The 26,263-nt window shown below is 38.9% G+C and overlaps 1 protein-coding gene across 1 annotated transcript in view; it reads left to right on the forward strand.

The window, feature by feature from the left end:
* LOC122553174 (lutropin-choriogonadotropic hormone receptor-like) overlaps nucleotides 1–20,379 on the forward strand; it is a 35,143-nt gene extending 14,764 nt beyond the window's left edge. The window contains exons 4-8 of the mRNA XM_043696760.1: nucleotides 4,329–4,397; nucleotides 11,639–11,713; nucleotides 14,303–14,491; nucleotides 14,830–14,847; nucleotides 19,016–20,379. Of these exons, the coding sequence (XP_043552695.1) occupies nucleotides 4,329–4,397; nucleotides 11,639–11,713; nucleotides 14,303–14,491; nucleotides 14,830–14,847; nucleotides 19,016–20,237 (1,573 nt within the window). The 3' untranslated portion in view covers nucleotides 20,238–20,379. The remainder of the gene's footprint in view (nucleotides 1–4,328; nucleotides 4,398–11,638; nucleotides 11,714–14,302; nucleotides 14,492–14,829; nucleotides 14,848–19,015) is intronic.
* Nucleotides 20,380–26,263: the final 5,884 nt, after the last annotated feature.

Consider the following 26,263-nt stretch of genomic DNA (forward strand, 5'->3'; position numbering starts at 1 on the left):
CTGTATTTTCTGACAGTCCCTTATGCTTGTGCTGCCCACATCAATCTTCGTGTCATCTGCAAACTTGCTGATCATACCAACAGTGCCCTCTTCCAGATCATTTAGGTATATTACAAACAACAGTGGCCCCAACACTGACCTCTGTGGAACACCACTGGTCACCTTTCTCCATTTTGAGAAACTCCCTTCAACTACTACTCTCTGTCTCCTGTTGCTCAACCAGTTCTTTATCCACCTAGCTAGAACGCCCTGTACACCATGTGACTTCACTTTCTCCATTAGTCTACTATGGGGAACCTTATCAAATGCCTTACTAAAGTCCATGTATATGACATAAAGTGCATAAGACGTGTAAAACACACAAATTACAGTGTAATAAAAGAATGATAACTAATAGACATTGTTCTAGTGGCAATCCGAAGTTGTGCAAAGAATTTCAGATAGAAAAGAATTTCACTATTGCCTGCATCATGTTCCCTCACTCACTGTGACTCACTCCAACCCTGGAAACCACTAACCCTGCATGCTTTCTGCACCATCTACTCCCTCACTCACAACTCTCAATTTTTTCATTTGTACTGTCTGCCTATCTTTCATTCTGTGAAGAAAGGTAAGGTAAAGTCACCACTGTCTTTACTAGACCATAGAGTTACACTCCCATTAGAGAGAGAGAGAGAGTGAGGGAGAGAGATATGAAGTGTGGTGGCTTAACCTGAGGCTCACTGTGCCTCAACTGAGGGGAAAGGTTGAGAAGAAGAGTCCTTCATGGTAACCTGAGCCAGTGCAGGAATTGAACTCACATGTTGATGTCACTCAGCATCATAAACCTGCTGTCCAGCCAACCAACTCTCTTCTTTGAGGATATCAGTTCATAAGAGGTGAGAAGAGTATCAAGGTGAGCTACCTGTCATTTGGCTCCTCACTGCTTATGAGGAAAGGATCATGACTCTGACTACCCCGAGCAGGGCCTGGAGTGATAGCGGGGCTGTCCTTGACTTACTGTTCCAGGAACCCCTGAGTGAAGTTCTGCTGACAACTGGGTCAAGCTTTCTAACTTTGTGTCTGTTCAGTGACAAGGCAAGGCACAACCTGGTATCTCCGACTGAGGGAAAAGTGCAAAAGGCAAGTTGAGACAATACAAAGCAGGGTTGCTGTGAGCATCTAGCTCGGTTTAAAATATATAAGCACGATAACAGTGAGCAAAGAGCCAGAATTAATATGAATAAAAACTACGTGGATGAGCACTTGAAATGACATTACGTTCAAGATTAATGGCCTTGTGCTAGATTTTCACAGTACAGACTCAATGGTTCAAAGGGCCTCTTCTGTATTGTATGATTCTATGATTCTATTTCTTTAGATGCAGCCTGGCCCTGTCTATGAGATGGTATATGTCCTTGAGGACATATATCATGTGTGGGAACCTACCTGATTCATGCTGTAGCATTATAATGATATTTGGTGATGGAGCCCGAGGTGCAACCATGATGCGGGGGAAAGGTGGTAGTGGTAGGAACAACGAAAGGGAAGATTTGTGATGGAGTGGAGGCTGGGGGGATTAAATAAGAAGTGATGTCATAATGCAACAGAGAAAAAGAGTGTTAATAGATAGATCATATGACCAATGTTGATTGCAATAAAACCCCATCTTGTTCAATAATGTTCTTTTGGGAAGGAAATCTGTGTCTGCCATTCTTACCCAGTCTGACCTATATGTCATTCCAGATCCACAGCAATGTAGTTGATCCTTAACAGCCCTCAGGGCAATTAGGAATGGGGACTAAATGATAGAGAAGTGCCTATATCCTATGCTCAAACATGAAAAGAAAATGTATCTGAATAATTACCCAAGGAATACTAAAGGATTGATCAAGACCTGTTCAATCTCCTGAGAAACTGTACTCCTAAAAGCCCAATCACTTACACTGATGTACGCCCCATGCAGCTATCAATTACTCCTTCCAACATTTGCCCCACAACAACTCTGAATATCTGAACACCTCCCAGACATCCAACCCCCACCCCAATCACAACCTAATCTACAATCCCCACAACTCGACACCCAACTCACTGATATTCTGACCCACCCTATCTTCTCACCCACTTAGCTGCCACCCGCCTTTATCCATTTCAGCTACTTGCCTGTCACACTATCCCTCACCCATCTGCCATTCTTAACTCTCACTTACCTAACAGCCTAGACACTATGCTACCATCTATTTGCTTTACACATTTACCTCCTCTCCATAAGCAGGCTTTAAATAGTGATTACTTACCATGATATGACATCTGATGATGTTAAGATGGACCAAGGCTTCTGTGAAGACCTCACTCTGAAGCTACCTGCATGATTTGCAGCACTGCATCTATTAGAAAGCCCATCTTGAAAGTCAAACCCAAAAAAATTTGTAGGACGGTAAGCACATAACCTTTTGTCTGATATGAGTTGGAAATAGGGAATTTACCCTGGATCAGAAAATTTGGGTTGATATTCTTTGCAGTGTTTTGACAGTTTAGCCTATCTATATTAATATTAAACAATGAGAAGGGTAGTAATAGGAGGGTGTCGAAGAGTGGTGAGATAGACAGGCACACGACAGATGAAGCTTAATTGAGAGAAGTGTGAAGTAATGCATTTTATTGGGAAGATTGAGGAAAGGAAATATTAACAAACTGATACAATTTTAAATAAGATGCAGGAACAGAAAGACCTGCAGGTGTATGTACACAGGTAACTGCAGGTGACAGGACAAATTGAGAAGGCAGACAGGCTCCTATATAATTAATGGCATTTGGAGACATGGTAATTATGCTAAACATTTATAATATTTTGGTTAGGCCCAGCTGAAATATACCACACTTGGTCACCATACTTCAGGAAATATTGCGAGTGTGCAATAGAAACTAACTGCCTTTATACTAAGGATAAAAAGTTTCAGTTACTTGATGAGACTGGAGAAATAGGGAAAGGTAAGGGAAGTCAAAATTATGAATGGGTTTGATAAAGTAAATAAAGAGAAATTGTTTCCAGTGGCAAAAGAGACAGTAACCAGAGGATTGACCCTTTGTAAGGGAGTTAGCGAAAGAACCAGAGCTGACATAAAGAAAAATATTTTATGCAACTCGTGTTAATGATGTGGGATGTTCAAACTGAGAGGGTGGTGAAAGCAGATCCAACAATAATGGTGGCAAAGGGGAACTGGATAATATCTAATGGTCAGATATTTACAGGGATATCAGGAATGAATGGAGGAGTCGGTCTAATCAGGTAACTCTTTCAAAGAGCAGGCAATAGCACAATAGGCTGAATGGCCTTCTTCTTCAAACTATGTAAAACATTGCCAAGTAGTTAGATTATGTGTGTTTTGTTTTTGTGTTTTCCTTGTTCCAAATAAAACAGGTTTTATCATGATGCACTTGTATAGTATGATCTGTGTGTAAAGCACGTAAGACAACACTTTTCACTGTATCTCGGTACAGGTGACAATAATAATAAATCAAATCAAATTTTTTACTCTGTTTCTGAAGCTCATTTTCTTTGTTTTTGATTCTAAAAGTAGAACATGTAAAATATTTTTAAAATCAGCTATTAAAAGAAAAGATTTTAAGGATCCTAAAGTATTTTTTGTTGAACTTTGCCATGATGCTTACCTTGCATCCTTCCTGTTCTGTGAGTTTTTCAGTGATATTTCAAGTACAGATAAAGGATTTTTTTTGACAGGAAAACAACCTTGCACCTTCAAGAAGAGCTTAGGAATTTGAACAAACAGACAACAAACAAGTGTTATTTCAGAATTTTCTATAAATCTGGATATCTGTGTACCTTGTGGATTTGTTCAAAAGTACTGGCTAGATTTGTTTCCAGAACTCTCAAACCCATGAAAATTATGGTGCTGTTCTGCAGGTCAATAATGTTAAATGGACTGATATTATTTCAGTGACATACTTTTGACACTCTTGAAACTGGTCTGGGTTCCTATTCCATTTATCAAAATGATTATGTATCTCATCTTTATCAGGAAACCCCTTTTTAGAAAATAATTGATGAATGGTGTAGCACAAGGTTTAAACTAAACATAAAGAACAGATTGGAGAATGGTTTAAAATAATCTGAGATGAAATAGCTGCCATACAATAATTATCATAGCATTTCAATTTACATGTTTCAATTTACTATGAAGTTATTAATAAGACAATTATCGTGTATTGATTGCAACTGTCCATGTCTTCTTCAGTAAAACAAGCAAGAGTATCAGACCTTTAAAGCCTTTCATTTCACTTAACGTATAATTCATGAAATAATGCATTCTTAAACCTTGTTGTTTCAGGAAACTGTACAAAAATGGATTTGAAAATGTGCAAAGCCATGCATTCAACGCAACAAAGCTGGATAAACTGTATGTCGTGATTACTGCTTGACTCTATTCAATATTGAACATGGATAGTTTTCTCATAGTCAGTGCCCTTTAAAAACAATTTAAACCAGAAACTGCTATAGTTGTAATTTGTTTTGCACGTTTAGAATTCCACTTTGGCGTCTTTGAAGGACAGTACAGAAAAACAGAATGCTAAGCAGGTAGTTTGCAAGCCAGAAGATAAATCCAAGGTTTTCAATCACAGATAACAAAAATGCAAATACAAGTGCAATACAATATCTCTCAAAGTTCAATTTTGTGAATGCATTTTACGATGAAAACACAACATTTTAAGTCAAAGAATAAAAATTGTGAATTTAAGGAATTTATTGATGATATGAGGAAATATATTTTTACAGCTTTATCAGTTGAAACAGAGCAGATAAACATATCCAATGACCTATTCAAATACAGGTTGGAGATGGTTGTTTCATGTTATTAGCTTGTGAGGAAAGTGCATTGAAACTTTGAGAATCTTTTAAAATTAGAAGTAACCCAGCCCACATAATTCTCTGTTCATTAAATGCTGCAAAATTATAAACCATGGGGCAAGGAGAGGGTGAAGATTCATTTTGTGCAATAAGCAATAAAATTATGGAGATCCTAATTATAGATGCATCTATAATTTCATTTTAAAAAATCAAATTTCTTTAGAACATAAGACATAGAACAATACAGTGCAGAACAGGCCCTTTGGCCCTCGATGTTGCGCCAACCTGTGAACTATTCTCAGCTCGTCCCCCTACACTATCCCATCATCATCCATGTGCTTATCCAAGGATTGTTTAAATCTCCCTAATGTGACTGAGTTAACTACATTGGCAGGTAGGGCATTCCACACCCTTACCACTCTCTAAGTAAAGAACCTACCTCTGACATCTGACTTAAATCTATCACCCCTCAATTTGTAGTTATGCCCTCTCATACAAGCTGATGTCATCATCCTAGGAAAAAGACTTTTGCTATCTACCCTATCTAATCCTCTGATCATCTTGTATGTCTCTATCAAATTCCCTCTTAGCCTTCTTCTTTCCAATGAGAACAGACCCAAGTCTCTCAGCCTTTCCTCATAAGACCTTCCCTCCACACCAGAAAATGTGTTGCTGGAAAAGCGCAGCAGGTCAGGCAGCATCCAAGGAGCAGGAGAATCGACGTTTCGGGCATGAGCCCTTCTTCAGGAATGAAGAAGGGCTCACGCCCGAAATGTCGATTCTCCTGCTCCTTGGATGCTGCCTGACCTGCTGCGCTTTTCCAGCAACACATTTTCAACTCTGATCTCCAGCATCTGCAGTCCTCACTTTCTCCTTTTTTCCCTCTTCGTAAATCTCCTCTGCACCTTTTCCAATGCTTCCACATCCTTCCCGAAATATGGCAACCAGAACTGTACACAATATTCCAAGTGTGGCCGCACTAGCGTTTTGTATAGTTGCAACATGATATTGTGGCTCCGGAACTCAATCCCTCTACCAATGAAACCTAACACACCATATGCCTTCTTAACAGCACTATTCACCTGGGTGGCAACTTTCAGGAATCTATGCACATGAACTCCAAGATCCCTCTGCACATCCCATCTGCCAAAAAACTTTCAATTGACCCAGTACTCTGCCTTCCTGTTATTCTTCCCAAAATGCATCATCTCACATTTAGCTGCATTGAACTCCATTTGCCACCTTTCAGCCCAGTTCTGCAGTTTATCCAAGTCCCCCTGCAACCTGTAACCCCTTCCATTCCGTCCACTACTCCACCGACTTTAGTGTCATCTACAAATTTACTAATCCATCCACCTATGCCTGCGTCTAAGTCATTTATAAAAATGACAAACACCAGTGGTCCTTGTGGCACACCACTAGTAACCGGTCTCCAGGCTGAATATTTTCCACCACTCGCTGCCTTTTTTCAGAAAGCCAGTTTCTAATCCAAACTGCTAAATCACCCTCAATCCCATGCTTCTGCATTTTCTCCAACAGCCTACCATGTGGAACCGCGGAGAAACACATTTCTAATTTTGCTACACCTACAACAGAGAAATCAGAATCTAACAAAAATTTGCATTAATTATTAATTCAGAGAAATAGAGAAATACAGAAAATAGAAGTAAGTGTCCATTCCAATCTGCTCAGCCATTCAATATGATCATGTAACTCAGTATCCTGGTCCTGCTTCCTCCTCATATCATTTGTTTCCTTTAGCCCTAACAACTATATCTAACTCCTTCTTGAAAACATTCATTGTTTGGCCTCAACCGCTTTCTCTGGCAGAGAATTCCACAGGCTCAACACTCTCTGGGTGAAAAGAATTGTCCTCATCTGTGACCCTTGATTCAGGACTTCCCATTAACATGTTGAAATTCCCCAAGACACAAACAGAAATATTAATAAAATACGATTTACACTGAGCCACAGTACAATGTATTAGGCAAAGTAGGTTTAAGTGAGCATCTTAAAGAGAAGAGAGGTAGAGAATTGGAGATATTTAGGACAGGATTTCCAAATATATGGCCTCAGCGGCTAAGGGCATATCCGAAAACTCAAAACTATGGGCATTGTGTAGGATGCCAGGATTAGAGGAGCTCAAGTGTTGTAGGCTGGAATATGTTACAGTGCTGGGGAAAGGCAGGGTTATAGAAAGATTTTAAAGCAAGGATGAGAAACTTAAAATTAAGTGAGATTATGGGTGAATGGCACTTGCAGTGAGTTTGGATACAGGCTCAGAGTTTTGGTTGAGCTGATGTATATGGAGGATGGAAGGTCAATTCAATTTGAGCTGTCGCTATTGTACTAGCCTTCTGTCAGCTGGTTAGAAGAAGCTTAGTCTAATGGCTGCTTTTGTCTGTTGAAGACAAAAAAAAACTGCAGATGCTGGATTCCAAGGCAAGACAAGCAGGAGCCTGGAAGAACACAGCAAGCCAGGCAGCATCAGGAGGTAGCAAAGTCAATGTTTTAGATATAAGCCTTCTTCAGGAGTGGGGGTGCATGTAAGGTGTGAGGGAATCAGATTCATTCTTCCCATCAACCAACCAGATTGTACCCTCTACCTGTGTTTATCTACCCCCACCTCACTGCCCTGCCCCCCCACCCTCTTTATCTGCAGCTTCCACTAAATCCGCCCCCAGTCCTGAAGAAGAGTTATACCCGAAACGTTGACTTCTCAACCTGCCTGGCTTGCTTTGTTCTTCCAGCTTCCTGCCTGTCTACCTTTGTCTGTTGAAGGCATCAGGAAACTTCAAATACTTCCTCAGCTAGGGCCAAAATTTTCAGACATTCAGACTGTACATGTACTTTAAATTTCAAACTCCATCGCCCCAGCACAGGGGGGCCAGTGTGAGACTGGATCGGCAAGCGCAACTCCTGGCTCAACAGCACAATATTGAAATAAATCATCCCTTGGAATCTCAGTAACTTTTTCCAGTAAATTATGAAAATAACCAACTTTTTGTGGAGTTGAAAGAGAAAGGCTCAACAGTCAAGAAGTGTAACAAAAAGGCAGTGGTCAGTTTTCCTAAAGAAAAGATTTTAAAACTTCTTCTGCATATAATTAATCCAGTCAGGTCATTCTGAAACTTTAGCCAAGCTACAGTGGGTCTTTTAGCTAAATTCTTTCTTGATTTATTATTTCAGCCTCACATCTGGAAACAATAATCACACACTCAAGATAACTAATGCCTTCGCGCTTGCATTTTCAAAAAATTATAATTTCAGGATTATTTTGCCTCTTCTCCAAAGATTATGCTGTGAAAAGATAATGCCCTTGCTGTCAGTATATTTAAAGTATGTATTCCACATGTACATAATAAGTAGTTCTTATTCTTGTTATTTTCTGATAAGCAACTCAAGGGGTTATGACCCATTTTAAAACAGATGTTATAACAAAACAATCACAAGGGCAAATTCAAACTACCAAGCTATTATTAAGACTGGAATTAAGGAAATAATTTGATCTCAGGCAACAAAATGCTTTCATTCATGTTAAAATTTGTTCCTTTCGACTATTCTACTGCCTCAGTGACTGTCATGAGGTTTTAGCTTTGCGTAAAAAACAATTTTCCCAATTCCTAAATGACCCTCTCTCCCCCAGCTCAGGATTCTGAACTATACTGTAATTCTCTTCGAAAGTTCTTTCTTCTTTTGAAGCTGTACCTTCTGGTTGGACTCTCACAAACTTATAGATTTTTCTTAATGGCTAACTACCAAGAAATCAGGTCGAAAGGAGAGCTGCAGGGATCAATCCTGGAGTCTTATTGGGAAAGACACATAGTATGTTGTAGCCAAATTTGCTGATAGTACAAAAATGGGTAGGAAAGCAAATTGGGAGGAGAACTGAAAAAAATCTACAAAGGAATTACAGAACGGTTATGGAAATGTAAGTGGGCAAATGAATGATACTGTGGTAAATGTAAAGGATGGCCATGTTGGTGGGAAGGATAGTAAAGCAGAATATTTGTTAAATAGAGAGGGAGAGAGAGAGACTGCTGAATGGTATTGGGAAATACTCCACGTCATGATATATATTTAATTGTTTTACTCAGTTCCTGATATGGCTAATCTTTAGCTTTCTCTATATTAGCCTTGGAATACAAAGATCCATTACTTTAACATCCATTTCTTTAATAAACACAAAATTATTGATTTATTATAAAACAATATTTATACCATGAAGATGCAGAGTAGTTTAACACAGGTAATTTAAACATAACAATGTTCACCCCTCTAAATAACCCCAAACACAAACACACAAACCCACACCCATTCACACCAGGAAAAGAGGAAAGACAAGATTCCTGAAGAGATTCTCTTTGAGACATAAATGCTTTTGGCCAATAACTCTTAGTTCTTGAAGGAAAAATGAAGATAAGGTATGAGCTATTCAATGATGAATGTTGACTTGACATGTGCAGACTACTTCCACCAACACAGGGATCTTTGTTCCTAGGATCTTTGCAAATGTAGCTTATTCAGGAAACATAGGATTCTTTTAACACCCTTTGAGAGTACAATCAGGTTTCACAACTGGATTCACAACAAGGATTTTTCAACTAAATATCCAAAACTATCTCCAATATTGCAAAACATTTTTCAAACCAACAACCATGAAATCCAGTCATTTAAACAGGCCTTTTGCCTGAAGTGAGTTCAGGCAACCAAGACCAGCAATTATGTAGAACCGTATGGTTTCAACACATCCCCTTTTTTAAAAAAAAAACATTCCTTTCTGTCTTTTCTTTTAAGTTTGAAAAGAAGCAAATTCAGGTATCTCATTCTAACTCAAGTCCACAAATGTTATTAAATGTGAATCATCATGACACCCTCATGTGGCTTAATTGAGTACCTACCACAGCTAGTCAGATCACCAGACCCCATTGTCCAGCTTCCTGCTGGATTTCATAGAGCCTGGCAATGTAATGTACAACCAAAATATTCGGATATCCATCCCACTTCCATTTAAGAATGTGTTTTTCAAGGGCTCCTCTTTGATTTTCAGGAGCAACATTTTGGTTTTCAGAGATTTTTTTTCACTCTCACTAATTCCTTTATAAGGTGATAAGAGTTATGTAACAATATTTTTTGCATTTATGTTGATGTATGGAGCATTTGGACTCGCACAGAAGCAGAATTAGAATAATTCATCAACATCATCAATAATAATCAAGTTTGAAACCATCCTTTGTTCTTTGCAGCCCATACTCTCTCTTCCCATTTTTGTAGCCCCCCCCCCCCGCCGTCTCTCCCAACTCCTATTGCAACTCTCCACTCTTACCCAAGCCCTTGTGGCCTTCCCGTCTTTCCACCTTCACTACAGCAATCACTAAACCCCCACCCCTTATGGTTCTCATAACTCCCACACCTCTTGCAGCCTCCCAGCACTCCCCAACCTTTTGTGTTAAAGTCTCTCACTTGCTTAAGCACAAAAAAAACCTGCATTTGGCAAGTTAAATTTAACATTGATGTACTGCACAAAGTATATGATGTATGAATGTGTTAAGTCTTGAGGATTACACATGCCGAGTGATTTATGGAATTTCTTTGCTGCAGCACTCAATGCTTTAAATGATATATTAATTGATATTCTTTGTGTACAATTGTTAATGTTATATTGTAGAAAAGATATGAATGCATTGGAGAGATTGCATAAAGAGTGCAGAAAATGTTTACTAGAATACTACCTGGACTGGAAGATTTGAGTTATAAGGAGAAGTTGGATAGGCTGGGACTTTTTTTCCCTGGAGCACAGGAGACTGAGGGGTGACCTTATAGAGGTCTTATAAAATCATAAGAGGCATAGAGAAGGTAGATAGCCAACAGCTTTTCCCCATGGTGGGGGAGTCTAAAACTAGGGGCCAGCAATTTAAGGTGAGAGGGGAGAGATACAGAAGAGTCCAGGAGGGTAATTTTTCACACAGAGGTTGGTGAGTGTCTTGAACAGGCTGACAGAGGCAGTGGTCCTGAAGAAGGGCTTATGCCCGAAACGTCGATTCTCCTGTTCCCTGGATGCTGCCTGACCTGCTGCGCTTTTCCAGCAACACATTTCCAGCCGTGACAGAGGTAGTGGTGCAGGCGAGCGCAATGTTATCATTGAAGAAACATTTAGACAGGCACATAGGTGTGGAAGGATATGGACCAAACACAGGCAAATGGGACTCGTTTGTGAAAACTGGGTGGCAGGGAAAGATTGGGCCAAAGGCCTGTTTCCATGCTGTAAACCTCTATGACTCACAGTGATTTACAAGAATGGCTCCAGGAATGAGAAATATGAGGACAGATTGAAGAAGTTGAGACTGTTCTCTGTGCACAGAAGGCTGAGACAAAAGTTGATAGAGGTTTTCAAATATTGAGTGGGCTGGATACAGTAGACAGGGCCACGCTGTTCCTGCTTGTAAAAGAAAAAAGAACAAGAGAGCATAGATTTAAAATAATATGCAAATGAAGCAAGGGTGATGCTAAAAAAACAGTTTCAAACATCTAAAAGGTAGGGTATGGAGTGCACAGCCTGGACATCTGTTGGCAGGTTCAATTGTGGCATTCATGAGAGCATTGGTTGATTCTTTGGATAGAAATGGTGTGAACGGATATGAAGAAAAGGCAGGAGATTGGCACGAGGTAATTGAATTGGTGCACCTGCATGTGCCGAATAGCCTCCTTCTGTGGTAACAATTCCATGATTCTGTGAAGTTTATTCTTTATTTCTTTCAACATTTAACAAAACTTAATGTTTTTTTATTGCAGGGAACTTAATGATAATAAAAATTTAAGGTCAATACACAATGATGCTTTTAGAGGAGCTATTGGACCAGGTGTATTGTAAGTAACAGCAACTTGTTTTCAATAATAGAACTATGTTTTTTCTCTGATGTGCTTGGGGATTTGTAGATACTCAATAAATTGACATGGTATGTAAAGGGGGAAAGCAGTAGTCACATTATGGTATGAGGAGCCATAGAGGATGGATGGATGGCATTAGGTTGCAGGGGTTGTCATGACTGGGGTATGGGGAGTGCATGGGTATGATAGGAAGTGAGCTACAGGAACATTTTTTTATAGCTAATCTTTTTGGAAAGGTAAGATAATCTTTTGGACCAGGTCCTAGATCACCTTTGCTGGAGGTAAAGAATTTGTTTTGGGGAATAAGGCACATTTCAAGATTATGAAAAGGCTTGCTTGTGCATAAAATGTGTTTAAACTCATTGGGATACCAAATTTTCCAAACAAATGTGTGGAGTAAAAGAAAAACAGTGTAAATAGGCACATATCGCTCTCTGTGGCTGACAACTTGAAGTAAATTCCAATGAATTGTGGTAAAGGATGATGTTACATTTAAGCACTAATGGTTTTGCTATTACCTCTTTATAATAGGTAAATGATATAATGTAACCAACAGTACAGTTTTTAAAATTGCATATATGCAGCCAATGCAACAGGTCAAGTATAATGAGATTCTATACTTGTGCATATACTTATAAATAATAGAAAAAGAAAATCATTGTGTATATGCCATGTGGGAAGTGAGAAATATGCTTCCTAACTTAATGAAATGTTAGTTATTGGATTTAAATTACTAAATTGGTTCCAAAGCTCTGCCATTGTAACCTACTCTTGACAACAGAGCCGTGAATAAAACATCACTGACCTACAGAGTTAGTTTGCTCTTTGACATTGTGAATAAATAAAATCATTGATATCAGATAGTGTTCTTTTGGCCAACAATTGAGCTGGATAGCTGTTTTTCACACAGCAGATGAGAGGGGCTAATCAATCTCCTTCTGTGATGTAAATCTTTATTTCTATGAGAAATCTCGCCCAGACATTGCTCTAGTGAATTTCTAAATGAACAGTGCTGTTTTCTGCCAATTCATATGAATTATTTCCGTGATATACAGTGCCATTAGGCAACATCCCATTAAACAAGTACAATCATTACATGGTTAAGATAGTGTGGATTGATGATTACGCAAGGAGAGAGAAAATCCAGAACATAAATCCAGAAATTCAGCAACTCACTAAGCCTTCTCTGTCAGCACATCCAACCCCATAACTACTACAATCTAGAAGGACAAGGGCAGCAGATACAAGTGAACACCACCTGCAAGTTCTCCTCCAAAACTCTTGATTCAGAACTGTATCGTCATTCCGTTTTACTGAATAGAAATTATGGCACCCCCTTCCTAACAGCATTATGGGTGTACCTACACTCCCAGGACTGAAGGTGGTGATTGTGAGAGTCAGTAGCGGTTGGGATGAGGTTGATAGAAGTTTGGTAGGTATGTATCAAGGGTCGTGGTGCATCTGCAGAGTAAATAGAGTTGAATTACAGATCCACTATGATCTATTGGAATGGGAAACAGGCTGTTGACTGAGCTACTATTCTTATATTTACTGTCAGTGGTTATGTTCCGACAGTAAATATGTATCAACAATATATAGTTAGCCAAGCAGAGTTTCTGACTCAGCGGGTTAATAGATTGGAAATCGACCTTTTTCAGGTATTCTGAATTTATCCATGAATAGCATCACACCATTTATAAGAACCAAAAGAACGGTCCATTTTCTCTCTTCAGCAAATGTGGGAAAGGAGACCAGATGGCTATTTATGTGATTGAAGTGCAAGATTGCTTTTGATTATCACTTATTTACTTGATCATTGGACTGATACGATGTCAGATAAAAGTTAATTGCTCTCAATTCTGACTTTTTGAGGCCATAAAGATATTTCAGTGTCTTTGAGTACTTAAGACTGATTGACACTGTTGCTCTATGTTACATTTATTGACTTAACTGCTAATACCTGTCTATCAATTGTAACATATCAATTGAATTTCTCTTTTTATTGAGAAACCTGGATAAATGACTATGATCATAGATTCAGAAAAGGGCTTTTTGACCAATCGACTCAATGCCTGTCACCAAACATGCATCTATTCTAATCCTATTTTCCAGCACTTGGCCTGTCGCCATGATCAAGAGTGCAAGTCACCAACAATGTTGAGAAAAATAAGAATGATGAAAAATCTGCTGTTTCAGTCAAACTAAGCTACATGATTTAACACTTCTGGGTTATAGGATAAAGAAAGACAGAAGGCATTAGGAGGACCTTAGGAATCTTGAGCACTTGGGGAAAGAACAGTTTAAAGTGCATTTAAAGTTTAAAGTTCATTACGTATTGATTTCAACATACTGTAGGTATAGGGAAGAAGTGTGTATTTCAAACCAGGAGAGATAAGTGGTCAATTCACAGCAATAACAATAATTAATAACATAGGTAAAGGAAAGGGAGTTTGCATAGAGAGCTTGGAGACTGGGGCAACATGTTTTTTTTCCCCTGTGCAGTTTTAACATAGATTTTTGGGATTTGATCAATAAAGAGAAAATGTCCAAAACTTTGTTCTATTACAGGGATGTTTCCTCAACAGCACTTGAGCGCTTTCCATCTTATGGATTAGAATTTATTCATAAGCTTACTGCACGTTTCACATACTCGCTGAAAAGGTTCCCATCACTGGAAAAGTTTGCTAATTTGATGAAAGCAAATTTGACATATCCCAGTCACTGCTGTGCATTCAAAAATTGGAAAAAATCAAATGGGTAAGTTCTTGTGATGCTGTCTCTTTCCTAACCTATGCTCCATATTAGCGATTTACAAAAGCTGTTATGATTATTGGAAATGAGCTGTTCATCAGAGTACAGAGTAAAGCAGATGCAGAGAAATGCAAAATGTCAAATCAACAGTGGACATGAATGAAATCAGTAATCCTTTATGCAATTTTAAATCCATGCCATATTGGTACAAAAATATTCATTTGTCAAGAGACAAACATTGCTGTATTATAGTCTTTTCTCCTGCCCTTCAAATATTTCTTTTAGTAAAGGAAGTGGCCCATAATGCAAGGTAAAGTTGCCAAAGTCCCATTCCCATATTGGAGAGAAACACCTAGTAGTGTGTTTAACCTGAGGATTACCATACTTCAGACGAGGGATAAGCTTGAGAAAATGGGACCTTCATGGTGAGCTCAGCTAGTACATGAATTGAATCTGCACTGTTAGTTTCTCTCTGCATCACAAACAACTATCCAGCCAACTGCACTAACTGACCCCCATGGTGAAATGCTATTCACAACAGAGATATCTGTGTTAGAGATACTATTAACCTAGCCAAGCTGTTGGGAAATAAAGTGATCCTGTCAGCTACCTATCACATACCCTAAAAAACATCACCTTTATAATGGGTGTCTGACCAGATCCCATAATTTCTGACAGACATGTTAGGTTAAAATTATCTCCTTAATGTTCTCCAATAACTTACCATGTTTTAAATTGTCATTGGCTTTCGGGAAGTTCATATACACTAAATAAAGTGTGTTTCCTTCATTCACTATATCAGTCAACTCCTCAAAGAAAGTTTATCAGTTTCATCAAGCAGCTTACTTTTTGACTTCTGTGTTAGCTGCTTCCAACAATTTTATCTTTATTTAGATATCCAAAACTTTAAATTTAGTTAAAACACAAATTTTTCCTAGTACAAATGACTAACTATAATTACCAACTTACAGCAGATGTTGTTGTACAGCGCTCAAGGAAGCAATTAAATGCTATTTAAAACTTTCAAGACAGTAAAGTGAAAGATAATCAAGATGTCCTGCTGTGAATGTGGCTTACAGTTCAATTAGCATTCCTTGATCACCAAGGAGAGATGAATTTCAAAACATTTTTAACAAATTTTATCTGTCGGCTCCCTCCTTTAGAACATTGAGAGTGTTAAATCATTCAGTAGACAATAGGCATTTTCCAGTTCTGCAGTTTTAATCTGCAACATAATAAATTTCATCCTTCTTAAACTAAAGTCAAACAAATAGTGCTTAACCAGCTCACAGAGCTCTTGTGATTTTAAGTGATAAATAACTGACACCAAGATTTTACCAAGATTCACCTTTATTGTCTGTGCCCTGATCTCAGTCAGAGAAACAGTAGAACACTAAAATTCACTGCCTTAAACAGGATCAAGGAAACAATATTGATCAACTACTTACTCCTTATTACTATACCGTAACTTTTGCTAAATGAGCCGTGAGTGAATTTTGGTCAAGTATAGGATTGAGATAAGTTATTCGCTGGTTTCTTGCAAGACATGTTAAAGATTGGTATATGTGTATGTAGGATGGATGAGGGTATGTGGCCTTTGCCAAAGACTTGATGCCTTCCAGTGAGGCAGAGGCAGGGAGGAAAGAAAACAGTTTTGGATACAGTTGATTGTTCCTTTCCCTTCAGACAGAATTCCATGCCCTTATTTTTATACAACTTTTCGAAGTCATGTGAACTTGCAACAGAAAATGTAGCTGCAGATCAGGATTTTATCACCAGCCATGAACAGAATAAGATATAGTAAGTATGGTTCTAAACATCAAAACATAAAATAACTAATCAAATGACTTTTGCTCTCCAAAAATTTTTCTTTGTAGGATCAGAAACATCTTAAAACACATTTCAATCTCTGTTAACTTCATCACACATGCTTCGCATTCTACCAGTAAGATCTGGGATCAGCTTAGTGTAGCAGTGTACAGTATTTCAAAAATATGGCAGCTGCAGAATATGTAATTTTTATTTAGTTGAATATTTAGTTAGATCTTCCCTTCACCTCTATGCTTTATAAGCATCCATTAGGCTATAGCCAAAATACCACAGATAATAATACCAAGAATACTTCTAGAAAATCAAATGACCCACTACTGATCAAGTATGCAAATTGTATAGGCTACTACTAACAACAAAACAAACTCTGCTGGAGAATAGACCTAAATAAGGTATTCCACATAACCCAATTGTAAATGCTTAAAACAAAGATATACAGGAGGCTAGACTTAGAAGAAGTGGTCTTCTCAGTGCACTATAGGTGTGAATGGGCTCGTTGGTCTGCCCAAAACTTGTTAGCCTTCCAGAGCAAAGAGTTGACCCTGACTGGCACATTCCAAGGTCCAGGACTATCTACTGAAGGATGCACTAAAACTTGGGGCAGCCGCCGCCAAGGTGCAGTGGGGAAAGACCACTGTGTGAGGTCTTCTTGCTGAAGAAAAATGAGAGTATGTTCAGTTATTGGACCCTCCTAGTGCCTCAAATATATGTAAATATTAGTATTGTATGTGCAAGAGAGGTCTTTAGTTTTTTGGATAGAGTCAAAGTCCAATGTTTTGTTTATTTACTTGATATGCAACTGACAGAACCAAACTGCTTTTGTGACAATGTATATATACACAGACGTTTTTGAATAAAATATATTTTTGAAATAAAAAACAAAATGAAGTGAGTGAAATAGGTAGAGGCAACGACAAGGAAGTGTTGAAAACAAACTCGAGGCTTTTAAAATTGAGACAGTGCTGGACTGGGAGCCAATGCAGGTCAGTGAGAACATAGTTAATGGATGAACAGCATTTAGTATAAGATAGCATACAGGCAGTGGACTTTAGAATCAGTTCAAGTTTATGGAACATGGAGTTTGGGAGGCCTAGCAGAAGAGTATTGGAATGTTAAAGAATGTAGGTAAGAAAGGCATGGTTAAGGGTTCCAGTGAGCTGAGGTGGGGTGGAATAGAATAATGTTACTGAGCTAGGAATAGGTAGTCTTGATAACATGGCTATGTTGTTGAAAGCTCACTTGGGATCAGAAAAGTTTCTGTCTTCCCAATATTTAGAAGAATTGGTGAGTGTAGAAATTTTCTGGGATGGCATGAATTATAATGGGTCATTTGACCTTCCTAATCACTTAATACTATGTGATCCTCTAAAATAAAATTAATTTGAATAGACAGTTGAGTTTTACTTGAGTACACAGTAGTTCAGCATTAGTTCTAAATGCTCAGAAGAGGTTTAAAAGTGTAATTTTTAAGAAAAAGGCAGTGTCATGTTGGGTGAATAGAGAATGCTTTTCTGTGGCTAATGCATATTATTTGAAAAAGTGAGAGAAGGACGGCGAAGGGGGGCCAGGGAGGGACTGCAAAGAAAGGAAGAGGGGTATAAAGTGAAAGGGGGAGCTGCAAAGTGATGTAAGAAGTATGCAAAATGGAATGAGGATCTGTAAAAAGGAGAGTGACTGCAAAGTGGAGTGAGGGGCTGCAGAAGGGAGTAGTTTTAAATCCTTCAACAACAGAATATTCCATGAACTGGGAACCAGGAAAAGAGAGATAATTAATTCCTTGTAAATGAAAAAAACTTTTGAGACTGCAGAAGTTCAGAAGTTAGTATACAGGGAAAATATAGTAGTTGCTGATGCAGTCAGCACTGTGTCAATTGGGCATTATAATACTAAACAGTTTTATTTCATTAAGGATTGCATTCTTGTATTATCACACCTGAAAGCATCTCACATTACTTGAGGTGCAGAGACTGTGCAGCTGACAAATATTGAACCATTTAGCTATGACATTACCAGTGCATTGGAACTTGTGCTTAGCGTGATGGCTTTTTGTATATAGAAGTGTGTGTCAGTTGTTTTTTTAATGCATTAATAGCTAACTTATGCCTGTTGTCTTGTATCAATTTGAATGCGGAAGTGTCCAGGAAATTAATGCCTTCCTGCTGTGTTATGACTTTGGGGCCATTTACAGAGGATACTTGGTTACCACTTCATCTGCAGACTGACCATTAAGGGAAATCCCCCTCCACAGTAGTGGCTGTTAGTTGTGGCCATTCTTTAATGCAAACATTTTAAATGGAAATGATGGGCACAACAGCTGAAAGACTTCTCAGATGCTGAATGTAGTATCCAGGTTTTGTGGTCATTTTCACCTTTGGTAAATATCTAAATATCATTTGACTCTATTTATAACATTATCATTTATCAATCCCTTAGGTTAACTTTTAACAAATAATATGACCTTGTCTTTTCAATGTGATAGATAAAGGAAACTGAAATCAGTTGGTGTTTTGAAATGCTACAATAACATGACTATATAAGACTACAAAACCTGAACTTCTGCAGTCTCAAAAGTTTTTTTCATTTACATTTTCATTTCCTTTTGTACCAATGTACTGAAAAACAGTCAATCTCTTTATCTGCTTATAGTTTCAGGAATGACTATTCTCATCTTAGTCTACCACCATCACAAATTGGACAGAGGAGTTTAATGAATATTTCTGCAGGAATGAAGAAATATCCATCCTCACAGAATTATTCACACTTCCCAGAAAATAACCCTGATGATGATTATGAAGACTTAGAAGAAATATATGAAAATGCAGTATCTTTTGATTATGGCTTTTGCCATGCAAAGGTAGACCTCACCTGTACTCCAGAACCAGATGCCTTCAATCCATGTGAAGATATAATGGGATACAACATTCTCAGAGTTCTTATATGGTTCATTAACATCCTTGCTATTCTGGGTAACATTATTGTTTTTATCGTTTTGGTGATTAGTCAGAATAAGCTTACGGTCCCACGTTTCCTCATGTGCAATCTTGCTTTTGCTGATCTCTGTATGGGTCTTTATTTGCTACTTATTGCATCTGTTGATTTGAGCACCAGAAGTCAATATTACAACTACGCAATAGACTGGCAGACTGGAGCTGGGTGTGCCAGTGCCGGCTTCTTTACTGTTTTTGCAAGTGAGCTCTCTGTGTATACACTGATGGTAATCACCTTCGAAAGATGGCACACAATTACACATGCCATGCAAATGGACAGGAAGCTCCGTTTAAGGCACGCTGTAGTGATTATGTTCGGAGGCTGGTTATTCTCTCTTAGTGTGGCGACACTACCACTTGTAGGTATCAGCAATTACATGAAAGTTAGCATCTGTTTGCCCATGGATATAGAAACTCCTGCTTCCCAGGCTTATGTTGTATTCCTATTGGTACTGAATGTTATTGCCTTTGTTATAATTTGCATCTGCTATATCAAAATATATTTAGCTGTGAAAAACCCTGACTTTGTTTCTAAAAATAGTGATACAAAGATTGCTAAACGGATGGCGATACTAATCTTTACAGACTTCATGTGTATGGCTCCAATATCATTTTTTGCTATTTCAGCAGCTTTTAAGTCACCCTTCATTACGGTGACTAATGCTAAAATTTTGCTGGTATTGTTTTATCCGCTCAACTCTTGTGCAAATCCATTTCTGTATGCAATCTTCACAAAAGCATTCAGAAGGGACTTCTTCATCCTGTTGAGCAGGTTTGGTTACTGTGAAATGCAGGCGCAAATCTATAAAACTGACCACTCAAGCTCCAAGAGTGCCACCAAAGAAAATTCAGGTGCAGCTGTCAAGCTAACAACATTCAGTACGCATGATTTGCCAGTCAATGAAAGTGCTGAATTTTGTTGTAATGAATGCTGACAACATCCATGCTGTACATTTTTTCCCCTTCTCTACTGAAGGTCTTGGCTCATGTGGGGCTGGATTCACAGGTAATAGCAGTTATCCAGTACCTTGCCCACGTGCCCCTTTCTCAAGTATGAGCCTCGGTAACAGGCCCTTTATAAGGGCACCAGAACTGAACCTGATTGAGTGCAAACGCTGCATATACAACCTAAGGCAAGAACTCTGGTTGATTCTCCCTTTTCTTACCCAGCTGAGGCTCTATGTAGTAGCCAATTGCTGCTCAGATTGAGATCAGTTAAGATCAACAATCAAATCTGGAACACATTCCAGCCTCATTGGCTTCTCTACCTCATGAAGAAGCACTGTTAACAAATTGACCATTGCAGGCAACTACATACATTTTTAATTGATGAAAATGTATGCACAATCTTATTGAAAACAAAGAAGAAAACCTAGGAAATATTTTTCATTCTTTCTGTAACAGTTCATTCATACTCTAAGTTAGAATTTTGACCCCAGAGTAGGAAAACAACCTAGCAAATAGCCAGCCCTTCTAGGAGAGCAAACACAAGGCTTGGGCCATTTCAACATTTGAGCCTCATTATCATTTTTTTTATTTGCTGGTGGATGTGGGTTTCGCTGGTTGGCCAGCATCCCTAGTTGCCTTTGAGCTTAGAATCCATCTACAGTGCCCAAAGTAGATTACTAAGAGTTTAGAGTGTGAGGGAAGTTTTGAGAATGAGGGAGTTTTGGTGATGTGAGTAACTGTAAGGAGAAGCATCCCAAATGATATCCTGCGTAACTGTGACAAAGCTAAACCAACCCTCCTCCTTGTCCTCTCTGTGACCACAGAATTCCTCTCCACTACCCTTGAGTTGGACACAACTTTTCTTCTGACTAGCCACAGTAAACGAATCCTCTGTGATATTTTCTCTACTTGCTCCCATACTGTAACTGATCTATTCTTGGTCCCTCTCTTGTTTCTCATCTACAATCTGTCCCTCATAAAATGATCCATAGTTTCCATATGGACAGTGACAATATTTAACTTCATAGAATTCATAAATTCCCTACAGTGTGGAAACAGGCCATTTGGCCCAACAAGTCCACAATGACCCTCTGAAGAGTATCCCCCCAGACTCATTCCCCAACCCTATTATTTTACATTTCCCCTGACTAATGCACCTAACCTACACATCCTGAACACTATCACCAATTTAGCATAGCCAAATCACCTAACCCACACATCTTTGGACTGTGGGAGGAAACCAGAGCACCTGATGGTGCCTTTAAACTGTCAAACTGTCCAACAATCGATACTGGAAGAACAGAAATTTTCTCCAGCTATATACTTGGATTGTTGTGGTTCTGTTCGCCGAGCTGGAAGTTTTTGTTGCAAACGTTTCGTCCCCTGGCTAGGCGACATTATCAGTGCTTGGGAGCCTCCTGCGAAGCGCTTCTTTGATGTTTCCTCCGGTGTTTATAGTGGTCTGTCCCTGCCGCAGGACAGACCACTATAAACACCGGAGGAAACATCAAAGAAGCGCTTCACAGGAGGCTCCCAAGCACTCATGATGTCGCCTAGCCAGGGGACGAAACGCTTGCAACAAAAACTTCCAGCTCGGCGAACAGAACCACAACAACGAGCACCCGAGCTACAAATCTTCGCACAAACTTTGAATTACTGGAGGCAGTGGCCCAGGATATCCCTAAGTCAAGCTGACTGGAGAGTACTCTGAAAATGGTGAGCAGGACCAGATTCCCAGGTTCTCACCTCATTCCCACTTTTTAAAAATTCGGTTTTGTGGGATGTGGGTGTCGCTGGCTGGTCAGCATTTGAGGCCTGTCCCGAGTTGCCCTTGAGAAGGTGGTGGTGAGCTGCCTCCATGAACTGCTAGGGGTTGACCCACAATGCCATTAGGGAGGGGATTCCAGGATTTTAACCCAGCAACAGTGAAGGAACAGTGTTATATTTCCAAGTCAGCATGGTGAGTGGCTTGGAGGGGAACCTGGAAGTGGTGGTGTTCCATATACCTGCTGCCCTTGTCCTTCTAGATGGAAGTGGTTGTGTCTTTGGAAGGTGCTGTCTGAGGACCTTTGGTGAATTTGTGGCAATTTTCCTGGAAACAGGATAAAGGTGTAGGCTGCCAGCCCACATACAGCACTCACACCCTTGCCAGCTCCAATGTGAGGCAAGGCAATTCAAACCCCAATGCAATTTTTATGGAGTGGGGTCCCTATGAAAAGTATTGCATCATGCCACATCAAAGGAGTGTTGAGCCATAGAGAAATCTAAATCCATTGTGGAGATCCAGAAAAAATGGCTGCCTCTTCCAGGAATTCTTTGACTGACAGGGCATTGGCATTGAAGTGCACAAAAAAAACTATATTTCGATTTTCATTAGTTAGATACTCAGTTATAAGTTAGATGCGTTCTTACTGCAGTGATTATTCATAGGGCTCTGTCTTACAAAATTAAATTGACCATTGATTCACGATAAATTACCATTGACCATTGCAGGTGTTAAGGTGCATTAGGTAGGAAAACAATGTATTTTCATTCAAAACTGTGCTTAGAACTCCAGTGTAATGATTTGCAGCAATCTGAATGTCTACATTGAATTAAATATAAATATAAAACATATTTATATTTAAACATGTTTAAATATTTATATCACAAACCTGATCCGGAATTCACTAAGATCTGATTATAATTTCAAACCTGCATACTCACCTCCCCCTGATATCTTTACAGCCCCTTGTTTAATAATATATCTACCACTTCCTTAAAAATATTCAAAGATCCTGCTTCTAATATCCTTTTCATTGCCCTCTGAAGAAACAATTTCCCTAACCTTTGTTTTAAATGGGCAACTCCTAATTTTTAACGCAGTTGTCTCTAGTTCTATAATGTCCCATACAAGGAAAATCCCCTCCTTTTATCCCTTCAAGATTCGTTGCTTGGAGCAGAAAGTTTATTTTGATAATTGAACGTATTAGGAATGTTTTTATTAAATTTCAAAAACGATCTCAGCATGGGGTTGTGTGACAGCTTAATAAAGTCTTATACATCTTTGATGTGGTTACTAAGTGGATATTTGCTTTCTTTTACAACTGAATAATCACTGAATGGTATTTAATTGGTTTCATTGGACCTAGAGTTTTTTTTTAGTGACAGCTCTATTGAATTGTTAGATGTTTAATTTATCGTGTTTATTTCAAAGCCTTTCCAGTTTTTTTATATGGCTTCTGATGTGTGCCATAGTGGGTACCGGGTGATATATGCAGCTCCTGGAGGGGACATGGGAACTATAAGTAAGTGTGAGACCTACAGACCAAGAGACCATAGGACGTAGGAGCAGAAGCAGGCCTTTCAGCCTACTGGAGCTTGTCAAGTCTCCTAAAAACCTTGTGTGTTCCAGTAAGGTAGCATGTAGCATGTAGCATGTACACATGTTCAATCTACAAAACCTCGCCTGATAAGACAGCCCGTCCAAATCTGGTATCAGCCGTTTGAACCTTCTCTGGACTGCCTCCAATGCCATTATACTTTTCTGTAACTGAGTGTCCAAAACTGTTCACAGCATTGCAGCTGACTAGTGCCATGTATAGTTTTAGCAAGATCTCCCTACCTTTATACCCCATTCCCTTTGAAATGAAAGTCAACATTCCATTTGCCTTCGCTATGACCTGCTGAACTTGAATGCTAGCTTTTTGTGATTCATGAATGAGGACTCCCAATTCCTCTGTTCTATAGCTTTGTGCATCCTTTCTCCATTTTAAAAATATTCAGCTCCTCTAGTCCTGCCAAAGTGCATAACCTCACATTTAATGATAATTATTGTATGTACTTCCTCTCCTCCTTTTGCCCCTTGATTACTTAGTAACTTTGTGAAGTCTGATGCAAAGTATATGTTCAACTCCTCTGTCATTTTCTGGCTCCCCATTATTATTTAGCTTACCTCATTTTATAATGGGCGTATGATAACTCTGACCTCTCTCTTCCTTTTGGATATTTAAAGAAACCCTTATTGTCTGTCTTGATACTACTTGCAAGTTTATTACATCCCAATCTTTATGAAAATTAACATCTTCCATAATTAATATACTGCTTTTTTAACAGTATTTTCTGATTTATTTTCTGTTCTACTGTATCACTACTGTTAGGGGGTTATAGACTACTCCTACCAGTGTCTACTTTTTAAAAAATTTCTTATCTCCACCGATATGGAATTTACATCCCCTGATCCAAGATCATTTCTGGCTATCATAATTATACCAACTTGAACTAACAATGTTACCCCACTACCCTTTCCTTCCTTCCCATCCTTTTAAAAAGTCATATGTTTGTGAATATTTAGTTCCCAGCTTTGATCTTGTTGTCTCCATAATAGTTTTCAGATGATGTCCATGAACATTTATTTGTATTGTTAATTCATTTATCTTATTCTGAATAATGTGCACATTCAAGTAAGGTGCTGTCTATTTTGCCTTTTTACCATTTTGATTTCCTTGTGACTGTGGAGAGGTGGTTTAGAGGGAATGAAGAGGACATAGGTTGGGAGATGGTCAGGGTTTGAGGGGCTGATATTGGTCATTGCAATTGGATTATTGTCCCAGTAAAAGGAGGCATGTATTCTAGCCTGTCAGCCTCACCATCTCCCCTGTTTGACAGTTACCTCAACGTTGAAACCTCAGAGGTGACAGGTTTGGTTTCCATCCTGCCACTGCCTCCTCAAAACTAAAATTTAATGGGCAGGAGCCTGTTTAAAGTAAGTGGCTCTGCCAAATTACAAAGGTTAAAACTCAACCTTCTCAACTCCTTAAGAAAGATTGTCTCTCCCTGTAAAGACTTCCATTCATATGTCATGAACTCCATCCCTTTCTCAAGCAATTAACTGAGGCATCATTGCCTGTACCCATCCCTACCTGAGCTCATCTGTTGGTGATTATTCATTCATCATTATTCATGTCTCTATTATCTTCAGATATGTCTATTTAAATGCAGTTCAGACCAGCTCCCTCTCTCCATCCTTAAACTTGAGTTTGTGGAAAACACTGTTGTATTCTAAGAAACACAAAATCCCATTTGTCCATTAAATCCATGTTCACTGTCTGCACTGGCTCCCATTCAGGTAAAAATTTCAATTTTAAAATAATAATCTTTGTTTTCATATTTCTCTGGTCTTGACCCTCCCCATCTCCATAACCTCCACTGGCCCTAAAAGGCCCTATTAACTCAAAGTTCCTCCAATTTTGGCCTATTGCATAATGCTCACCTTTTTATTATTGTCTGTGCCCCACACCTACTGAAGCTTTATGAATAAGCTCTGCAATTACCTTACTAAATCTCTCATTTTTTACACCTCCTTTAGGTCAGTCCTTAAATGCTGCCTCTTTTGAAAAAGCTTCATGCATCTGTCCCAATACCTCTTCATGTGGCTGTGTCTGAGCTTTTTCTTCATGAATCTATAATGTGCCTTGGGATGCTTTACAAAATAAAAGACACTGCATAATTGCAAGATACTTGTGCTGACTTTGCCAAGCAAATTAACGGGCAGGGAATGGGAAATACTAAGGTTTTCATGTATTGATTCTATTGCAAAATAATTCTGCACCACTTCAATATTTTTCAATCAAAATCTTTCTGTATTCACATTGATGTTGTAGCTACTTCGGAAATCATTGCATGCTTGCTCCATTGTGACCTTTGCTTCTATCTAATGAGGGGGACTACAAACGGTGCTTGCATAGTTTTCCTTTGTCTGCGGTGGCAAGAGTGACTGACAAGTCTCACGTTATGACAACTCTCAGGGACATCCAATGCTATGGTTTCATGCCACTTCTTCAGTGGTTAAATTCGTAAAGGCATTTCACAAGGTTTGGTGATAGGTTCCACATTTGATTCTTGAGCAATGCTGAGTTAGCTAGTTTCAGTAGACAGGGCAATCCAGACGCTACAATTTGCCTTTTTGATCCATGCACCTTCTTACGGAGGTCAGGGTTGGGCTTGGAAAACCAGCCGACATTCACAGTCTAGC

This window comes from Chiloscyllium plagiosum, chromosome 9 (genome assembly GCF_004010195.1).
Source record: "Chiloscyllium plagiosum isolate BGI_BamShark_2017 chromosome 9, ASM401019v2, whole genome shotgun sequence".
Lineage (NCBI taxonomy): Eukaryota > Metazoa > Chordata > Chondrichthyes > Orectolobiformes > Hemiscylliidae > Chiloscyllium > Chiloscyllium plagiosum.